Here is a 10,569-nt window from a genome sequence, read left to right as displayed (position 1 = left end):
ATAAGCCTATCTTTAATAAAACCACTCTTATTAGCACTAATTAATCTAGGTAATAGAGGATTGAATCAAATAGAGAGGATTTTTGAAATAATCTTGTTAGTGAAATTAGAAAGACTGATAAGCCTAAAACTACTAAATGATATAGGGGAGTCATTATTAGGAATAAGAATCAAGCAAGTACGAGTGTAATATTTAGTAAGAGGGGTACCTTTGAAGAAGTCCCAAACAAAGCCGTTGATGTCATCTCTGATAATCTCCCAACAGGTATGGAAGAAAGTTCCATTGTATCCATCAGGTCCAACAGCACTGGTGGCAGACAAACTAAATACTGCATGTCTTATTTTATCCATAGAAGGCTCTTTATCCAAGTTGTACCGCTCTTCTTGAGCGATCTTAGTAGAGATGCAGTTCATTATAGAAAGGTCCAGAGTAGGAGTCCGGAGATTGAAGTTGGAGTTGAAATGCCTAATAGCAGCCTTGGCTATTTACTCATCACCTTGAACCCAATTGCCTTTGTGATTTTTAATCCTATTCAAATGTAATCTTCTTCTTTTTTTCTCAAAGTTTGCTATGAAAAAATTGAGTGTTTCTGTCGCCTTTGTCAAACTACTGGATATTAGCTTTTTGGCTAAGAAGGGAGTCTTGCGTGTTCAACCATATGATATATTCAATATGAGCTTTGTTGGTTGCCTCCATGTCATCCTCATTATTGTTGGTAATATCAATTTCCTCTAGATTATAAATTTTTTCTTCCCATTCAAGGACATGAGCATGAATATTACCAATTTCTTCCTTGGACCATTGACTCAATCTTTTACTGAATAATTTCTGTTTGGATTGAAGTCTCCACATACTATTTCCATTGATATCAGTATCCCGTACCTTCTTAACAGTATTGAGAAAACCTTCCTGATTAGTCCAGAAGTTGAGGAATTTGAAGTAACTAATGTGGCTGGTAGAGGTGTTAGAGGATTTTATTAGAAGAGGCATGTGATCAGATCCCGTCCTAACTAGATGTTTAATAGTAGTATTTTGAAATTTCTGAGTCCATTTATCATTGACAAAAACTCTATCAAGCCTTTTCCAGATTCTTTTACTTGGTCTTCTATTGTTGCACCAAGTGAATTTAGAACCACAATAGCCAATATTAGTAGTACCACAATTATCCATACAGTTTGGAATTCCAAGCTTCTGTGCATCCTACGAGGGCTTCCCCCCAACTTGTCCTCAGGATCTAGAATGATATTGAAGTCCCCTCTAATGCACCATGGTCAATTAATAGAGAGACTGATGTGTTCAAGGCTGTTCCACAACTCTCTTCTTTCCCCACTAGTACATTTAGCATAAATAGTTGTGATGACAATGGGGAGGTTGCTTGCACCATCATCAACTTTGATGGAAATGTGTTGTTCATGATTTTCAATGATAGTTGTTTGACTGATAATTTTCCATAAGCACCAAAGTTTCCCGTTATCATTGTAAATACACTTATGATAACCCAGAAACTTCCTATAGCCATCGATTTTGTTTTTCCTGACCATTGGTTCTATGATTACAACAAAGATGATGTTGTTGATGTCGATCAATTGTTTTAGCCTGTGGATGGCCTTCTTAGACCTTACCCCCCTAATATTCCAAAATATTGTATTAATCATGGATAACTGTGGGGGAGGTAGTATCCTTCTTTTGTAATCCCTTCACATAGGAAGTATTTCTGTTTTTGTGTTTCATGTGAACCTTTCTGGATCTACTTTTTCCTCTGCCTTCAAGTAAGTAATCTTTCTCATTCAGGTTCTCTTTGTTTTGCTTGTTACCTTCATTCTGTTGTAGTACGCCTATGCTTTGATGTGGGTCAAGCATAGTGTTATCAGTTTCTTTCATTGTATTGTTGCCTTCATAGTTTTCTTGGTTTTAAAATATCTTAACAAATAATTGTATACCCGGCTTCTCAGTTACATTGGGTGGAAGACATGTAGAGCAAGAATTTGAATTCACATCAGTGTCTTCTTATTCTTCTTCTTCGATTTGATAAGTAGAAACCTCCTATTGACTTCTTATCACGACCCAAAATCTAATCCGTCTTGATGACGCCTATCGTGATACTAGGCAAGCAGACCTTTTCAAAACACTTTTAAAATTTAACAAAAATGAATTAAAATATTTAAAATAACTAGAGTCTTTCATAAAAACGGGGGTAAAACCCAAATAAAATATAAGTGCGAAAAAATATCCTGACATCCGGGTGTCACTGAAAGATGGAGGCTGGAGTCTCCCAAACCTCTCCAATTGACACTGCTCATCATCAGGCATAACCGGTACCACATAGTCCTGAGCAATTGCAACCGACTGGACTGGTAGTGCCCCCGATGTCTGGAATCCCTGTACCACCTGCTCTGGTGTGCGGGCGGCGGGAGTCTGAGCACCTCCCCCGGCCTGAGAAGTGGCTGTTGCGGCCAGAACAGAGACCGCCTGAGCAAGACTGGTACACGCGGTCAGAATATGAGCTAAAGGCCTCCTGAAGGCCTGGAATCACCATGGGCACAGGTGGTGCCTGAGCTGGTCCCACCGTCTCATCCACAACTGGACCCTGCTCCTGAACTGGGCAACTGGTGGATCTACAGGTGTTGTCCTAGCTGTGGTGCGAGTTGCACCTCTGCCCCTACCACGGCCTCTACCACGACCTCAGCCTCTCACGGCCCTAACTGGTGGTACTGGTGGCTGTCCATCCTACCCCGTAGTACGAGTCCTCACCATCTCTGAGAGAATGAAATAACAAATGTTTAGTTACCAGAATTAACAGATTCGCACGACAAGAATTCAAGAATGTAAAGTTTTCCTAAGGGTTTGCGAACCTCTCGAAGATAAGTACAAACGTCTACGTACCGGTCCGCAAGACTGTACTAAACCTGCTCATGACTCGTGAGACCTATGTAACCTAGGCTCTGATACCAACTTGTCACGACCCAAAACCTAACCCGTTGTGATGGCGCCTATTGTGATACCAGACAAGCCCACCTTTCCAAAATATTTTTAAAATTTAACAGAAATGAATAAAAATAGTTAAAATAACCGGAGTCTTTCATAAAAATGGGGGTAAAACCCAAATAAAATATAAGTGTAGAAAAATAGCCCGACATTGGGGTGTCACTGGATCATGAACATCTAGATATCCCGTCTAATACAAACAATGTCTGAGTATCAATTCTGAAAAGAAGAAAACATAGAAGGAGAGACAAGGTCTGCGGATGTCGGCATCTACCTCGTAGTCTCCGGTACTCGATCGCGCACGAACTCAGCGACTTTTGTGATCAAACACACCAGGATATGCACATGAAGTGCATGGTGTAGCATGAGTATAACCAACTCAGCAAGTAACATAAATAAATAAAGAACTGAGAAGGTAGTGACGAGCTATACAAATATAGTTTATTTTCAATAATTTCAGCTAGAGAATAGACATGCTTTCAAGTGTGGCAGTTCAAGTCAAATCAGTTTATACAGTTACAGTACAGGTAATCCAGATATAGAATCTTTCAGAAATTTCACAACAATGACAGATAGTAACAAAGCACATTAACAAATGGAAAACAAGTACAGCCTCTTAGGGCAACAGACACTCAACTCGTCACAACAACTCAATCACTCGACTCTCAGCCCTCACGACTCATACTCAATAGGTACCTGCACTCACTGGGGTGTGCAGACTCCAGAAGGGCTCCTTTCAGCCCAAGTAAATTCACACAGACAACTCACGTGCTATAGTATCAATATGTGAAATCGCTCGGACAACTCACGTGCTGCACGGACAACTCACATGCCATAGTATCAATACCTCATAGACAGGCCTTAGGCCTCACTCAGTCATCAACCTGTCTAGTCTCACAGCCCTCAATAATGAAAGGGAATCAGCCCAAATCAGAATGCTATAGTGTATTAGCAAGGAAATAACAGATACTGTGGTAAACATATACAAGAATTGCTATGACTGAGTATAACAACCAAAAGCAGGTACATGGCCTAAGCATGATTTCTTACATGAAAGGCAGTCAAATTGTTGCAGATAAGGAATACATATAAGCACACAAGGCTATTTAACTTTACAATCTCACGAGACGGACCAAGTCACAATCCCTCACGGTGTATGCTCGCACGCCCGTCACCTAGGATGTGCGTCACCTCCAAACAGTCACATCATACCAAACTCTGGGTTTCATACCCTCAAGACCAGATTTAAAATTGTTACTTACCTCAACTGCGTAGAAATCCTACTCCAAAATGCCCTTGCCTCTCAAATCGGCCTCCAAATGCCACGAATCTAGTCACAAACAGTAGGAGATAATCAATATTGGCTAAAACGATCAATTCCACAAGAAAACTACTGAAATCTAGCCTAAAATCCGAAATTGGCTCAAACCCGGCCCCCGGACCATGTCTCTAAATCTAACAAAAATCACAAAACCCGAAAGTCCATTCACTCACGAGTCTATCCATACCAAATTTACCAAAATCCGACTTCAATTGCCCCTCCAAAACCCCAATGTTCACTCTCAAATCCCCAAGTCCTAAACCCTCAATTTTCACTTCAAAACCTCACTAATTAGGTGTAAAATCAATAGGAAAACACCATTACTAAGGGTAATTAGGCTCAAGGAACTTACCTTAGGGATAACCTCGAATTTCCTTCGAAACTCTCCTCAAAAATCCCCAAATTTCGAGTTCCAAAATGTGAAAATGGGGAAAATTCTCTAAGTCCTTTATTTATAGTCTCTGCCCAGCAAAACCGCACCTGCGGTACAATTTCCGCATTTGTGGAAAGTCACTTAAACTCCGCCTCCGCTCATGCGATCATCTGACCGCATCTGCTTTCTCCGCGGGTGTAGAAATCACATGGCACCTGCGGCTTCTCTCGCACCTGTGCCCAGCTGCCCGCATCTACGACTCTTGCAGGCGCGGAAAAATCTTCGCACCTGCGGTTCCTGCCCAGCTCCTTCTTGGCCGTATCTGCAGCTCCTCCTTTGCTTCTGCGGGCTCGCACATGCGGTTCCCACTCTGCAGGTGTGGTTACACTAGCTGCAGCAGCTTCAGCTGCAATTATTCAACTCAAATCAATGCGTTAACCACCCGAAATCACCCCGAGGCCCTTGGGACCTCAACCAAATATACCAACGGGTCCTATAACTCGATACGTACTTAGTCGAACCTTCGAATCACTCAAAAAATATCAAAACACCAAATTACACCTGAATTCAAGCCTAAGAACTTCTAAACTTTTGAATTTCGCAAACGACGTCGAAACCCATCAAACCACATCTGATTGACCTCAAATTTTGCACATAAGTCATATTCAACATTACGGATCTACTTCAACTTCCGGAATCGGAATCTGACCCCGATATCAAAAAGTCAACCCTCCGGTCAAACTTCCCAAAAATTTGACTTTCGCCATTTCAAGCTTAAATTAGCTACAGATCTCAAATTTACATTCCGGGGACGCTCCTAAGTCTAAAATTACCCAACAGAGCTAACGAAATTGAGGGAACTCCATTTCAAAGTTGTCTTCACACAGTTTTGACTACGGTCAAAATCCTAAAACTTAAGCTTCCGTTTTAGGGACTAAGTGTCCCAAAACACTCCGAAACCAAAAACAATACCTCCCGGCAGGTCAAATAAGCAAAAGCAGATACGAAAAAAAATAGTAAATAAGGGATCGGGGCTAGTACACTCAAAATGACCGGTCAGGTCCTTACACTTATATTCCCTGTCAACTCATTGTAACCACTTGTATCCTCCTCCCCTGTAGGTTTTGCAGAGATCTGGGTACCATTAGGAGGCTTGTGAGGATAGCTTTTCTTAATTCTGGAGGTAGCTTGATTACTCTGAGTGTCAGTATTTTGTTTTTCTTCCAACCTATAGTTTGTATCATTTAACCCCTATATGATTTTATAATTGTGATTTGATGAGCTTTTGGAGGTACTATCTTGCTTGGTCCTTTTGTCTCTTTGAGCAGGTTTGAAGGTCACCTTGCTTTTCTTCATTGGCATCTTTTTATTCATGCTTTTCTGTTTCTTCTTTCTAATTTTTTTTGCAATTATTGCTGAATTCCCTTCTCCTTTTTGTTGATTATGATAGTAGATTGTAACTTTCTTCTTGTGTTGTATCTCCAGGGTTATTCTGTCGCCCTTAGTTCCTTCATTGGTACTGAGGTCTCTTTTGTATTAGCTGGTTTATCCATTTTTTCTTCACTCTTCCCATTTTGATCTTTGTTAGTGCCTTCGGTTGATTGTGTCAAGCCTTCCTCATTGTTTATTTTCTCTATCTCTAAAGCTCTTTTCCTTTTCATAACTCTACAATTCATAAGATTATGCCCAAGTTTCTTGCACTGCTTACAGTATTTAGGGATGCCATCATACTCAATTTTTTGAGTGAAGCCTTGAGTGGAGCATTTTCATCCTCCGACCCAATAAACACACTGTCTACTAAAGGTTTAAGCAGATCAATTTCAACTCGAACTTTAGCCATCCTAGGTCTAGTTTTACCATTAATGGCAACATCCAATGAAAGAGGAGTTCCAACCTCACTACAAATTTGTTTAACATATTGCCAAGTATGCATATTAAATGGAAGACCAGGTAATAAAATCCATACCAGAACAATGGAAATGTCTTCGTCAGGTCGGAAGTCTGGGGTCCATTTTTGAAGCCACATCTGAAGCCCATCAATTTCCACCATTCTTCTGTATCATATCGAATTGAAATCATCTTCATTAGTAAACTCTAAGAAGACATTCTAGTTGTCATACACCCCAATTTTGGCCCTGCCTTTGACTGAAAATCATTCTCTGAAAATAGCCCTAATTTTCTCGATTTGGGGCCTAGGTTTCAAAAAGAGACCCACAATAGTGAGTCTACATTCTTCAGCCATGACCCCATAATAATCTCTGGCCTTGAAGATTACTGCTGGCATCCCATTGTGTGTGGTATGTCGAGAAATAATAGCTTATCTTGGGTGTCTAATTTTGGGAGGAGGTAGAGGAGTAGCTATTGGGACCAAACACACTCACGCAAGTATACGTGGTCGTCAAGTAATAGAGTAGTGAATAGAGTATCATTCCCACGAGGACTTATGATTAACTTTTGACTAATTCAAACTCAAATAGCTTATCAATTCAATCGATTCCTTATAAAATAGATATTTGTCTAATTTACTACCTAAAGACTATCAAGTAATGGAATACCAAAAATCAACACAACACTTAAATAGTTTTAAATAACAATCAATGGGAGATAATATTCCAGGATCACGGGTTATTTAACAGTCATGTTGCATTCTTAGCTTAAAAATAACTAATTGATTTATCTGGATTGTTGGTTCACAGGGTTGATATTACTCATAAGAGTCTGTCGAGCCCTTACTAGCCTATTCAAGCTAACTTAATACCTATATGTCTATGGAATTAAACTTAACAAGAACGCATGTACAATTCCTGTATTGCAACCGAGCAAGGCAATTAGGTATATGTCTATCCCAATTGCGAATCCTTTCCCCTATGCCCGGGTTTAAGAACTTGCTCTATTTACTTCTATATGCAATCTAGAGTTCCCACTTTCGAGTTCAACTCTAGATTCATAGATAGTATTTCACTGTTAGCTACTCAGCAAAATAGTTGAAAACAGAATTAAATAAATAACCCGATATGATAAAATCAATTTCATCAATTTACACTTCAAACATCAACATTCATGTATACCCATGACCCTAGAACAATAGGGTTCTTAACCACTCATATTCAGGAAATCATAAAAAATTCACAATAGTGCATAAGAATCAATAAAAGAAAGAGAGAATAGGAACTCAAGACGAATTATGTGGTTTTAGAACTTTGTTGTGCCTTTTTTCCTCTTCTCCAATATGTTAGATAACCTAAAGGAGGCGTTTTTGGCTTATATATTGCGTACAAAAGTCGTGGGCCAAAGCTCTCCTATTCCTAGTCCAAATCGGCTTCAGAGATTGATGCTAAGGTAGATGCGATGCATCCACCTCGTCCTCCATTTCAGTTTTGCCTGCGAAGGTGGATGCGACGCATCCACCTTGTCCTCTATTTCTCAGCTTTGCATGCGAGGGTGAATGCGACGCATCCACCCCTAGTTCCTCCATCTCAGCTTTGCCCAGGTGCGGATGCTATGGCGGATGCTATGGGCTGACTTCACTGCTAAGGGTGCGCGAAATCTGATCTTTTTTCTAGATTGGATGCGACGCATCCAATCTCTCTTCCTCTACCTAGAGCACCTTTTCTTCATATTTTTGCACTCCAAATACCCTAATTTACCACACACAACTCAATTAGTCATAAAACCAATAATTAAACCATGTTGGGCATTTTGAAGATCAAATAATATCAAGAAGCGGTTAAAACATGGATAAAGTAACATCAACACATATCGAAATATGTCAAACATCAGTAGCGGTGGTGATTGCAATAGCATATGAAGAATTTTTGGGAATTGATTTTGTAGGGTTGTTCGCACAAGCAGTAGCATCTGTTTGAGTATCTGTATGCGCCGGTTGGCCACTGTCCGACGAGGCCATGGAGGTGGAGCATAGAGCTGACGCGTTGAACAGAGCCTGTAAGGTAGCCAACGGTTATAATGTTCTAGAGAGAAAAATTTTGGAGTTTTTTTAAAGGCGATGTGTATCGATTTGAGGAATATTAATGGTTAAATCATTTGGTTAAAATAGTTATAACTAAAGTTTTACACATCTTATATCGTAGTTACTAGTTGTTTTCTGGCTTTAGTCCATCCTAACTTAAATCGATCTTTTTACAATGTTAGTTTAGAATAATTTTTCTTAATTCTTTGAATGTCTTTGTAGACATATTTCAAGCAACTTTGATAAGTAACTATTAAAATTAGTCCTTAACATTGAATGTTGAATGACTCTCGAAACATAGTAGTTACTAGAATATTATTTGTTTCAACTTATATTTAGAATTAAAAGATCTAAGAGAAACTGTATAAGTATAAGAATACTCTAATGGACGAACTCAATCAGGTAACAAGTGTTAATTCAATTACTGTTAATAATTTCTATATCAGTTGCCTCGGTTGAAAATGTTTTTCAAAACTAAATCAATAAATTTCAACATGATAACACGAGAGAGATTTAATAAATTGGTTAGACATTGGCAATAATTAAAATTGATTAAAATTTCTTTAGATTCCGATAAATTATAAGAGAGAAAAAATAATTAAAAATATTTAGGGCCTCACTTTTTATTTTCGCCTTGGGCTCCACCCCTGATATGTTGAGACTTAATGTGTCAAAAAAACTTGATAATTCAGTTTTTGGATAATTGGATCTGTTCTCAATTTTACTCATTGCTAAATCGAGTTAGTAAAATATAATTGGTGCCCAAGAAGTGTATAAACGAGATTATATTTAAACCAATGTCGTCACATATCTAAGAGAGCAAGGATATATCTGAATATTTCTTAATCATTATCAAATGATAGCTACTTCAAATATATCAATCGAACCAACATGAAAACAAAAGATAGCTACAGTATACTGAGAAGTGATAACATATTAAAGGTTTTCTGGAATTGAATATTTTCATTATGTATAATGCCCACTAGTAAGTGTCGAAGTCGATCCCTCGTCACTATTTCTTAGAGGTTAGACTAGATACTTACCGGGTACATATTGTTTATGTACTCACGCTACACTTCTGCACATATTGTGCAGGTTCTGAGGCAAGTGCATCTGGAGTTCGTCCGGGCTCGCATCCGTATTACGCGAATGCTTAGTGGTGAGCTGCCTTTCCATGCTCTGTTCTGCAGCATCCAGAGCCTCGTCTTGTTATGTTTTATCATTATTGTCTATTTTGTTTCAGATATTAGTTCTTAGAGAGATTTGGATATTCTACTAGATACTCGTGCACTTGTGACACCGGATTTTTGGAATTCTAGTAGACACACATGGGTTTTGATTATTTAATCCACTATCTTATTTACCCGTTTAGTTATGCTTTACATTACTACGCTCACCTACTATTTGTTTTCGCATTTAATAAAAATCAAAAACTTTAAAAATATTAAAAATGAGAAATTAAATGGGTAGTTCACCGTTGGCTTGCCTAGCGGCGATGCTGGGCGACATCACGGTCTATAGTGAAAATTGGGCCGTGACATAATTATTTTACAACAATTCATTAAAAAGGAAACTTACTTGATGGCACTTACATATCCATAATAAACTACCTTCTGGTTGCCTTTGATGAAAGATATATGCTAAAACCTTTTCATGGAATAATATAAGAAATTCAAGAAAAACAAAAGGTGTATATCCCGGAATAGCTAGCTGGTGTGGGTGGAATTAACACCAAGCTGATCTATTGACACTTAATCATTATCAAATGATAGCTACTTCAAATATATCAATCGAACCAACATGAAAACAAAAGATAGCTACAGTATACTGAGAAGTGATAACATATTAAAGGTTTTCTGGAATTGAATATTTTCATTATGTATATTGCCCACTAGTAAGTGTCGAAGTCGATCCCTCGTC

At 38.7% G+C, this 10,569-nt stretch overlaps 1 protein-coding gene across 1 annotated transcript; it reads right to left on the bottom strand.

Annotated features, from left to right (window-relative positions):
- Positions 1-606: 606 nt before the first annotated feature.
- LOC138892051 (uncharacterized) lies at positions 607-6,729 on the bottom strand. The gene is made up of 2 exons (XM_070175743.1): positions 6,388-6,729; positions 607-909 (listed from the first exon to the last, which is right to left on the bottom strand). Exons 1-2 carry the CDS (start codon positions 6,727-6,729, stop codon positions 607-609), a joined length of 645 nt encoding a protein of 214 aa, XP_070031844.1.
- Between the last annotated feature and the right edge of the window lie 3,840 nt (positions 6,730-10,569).

Source organism: Nicotiana tomentosiformis, chromosome 5 (assembly GCF_000390325.3).
Source record: "Nicotiana tomentosiformis chromosome 5, ASM39032v3, whole genome shotgun sequence".
In the NCBI taxonomy this organism is placed as follows: Eukaryota; Viridiplantae; Streptophyta; class Magnoliopsida; order Solanales; family Solanaceae; genus Nicotiana; species Nicotiana tomentosiformis.
Note: the sequence above shows the minus strand (reverse complement) of the source record. Positions and strands in the feature narration are given on the sequence as shown.

Excerpts from the sequence above, each read along its gene's own strand:
- LOC138892051 (XM_070175743.1), bottom strand. The coding sequence starts at position 6,729 with ATGGTGGAAATTGATGGGCTTCAGATGTGGCTTCAAAAATGGACCCCA. Across the intron at positions 910-6,387 it reads TGATGGCATCCCTAAATACT|GAAGGTTTTCTCAATACTGT; the intron begins GTAAGCAGTGCA and ends TGGACTAATCAG.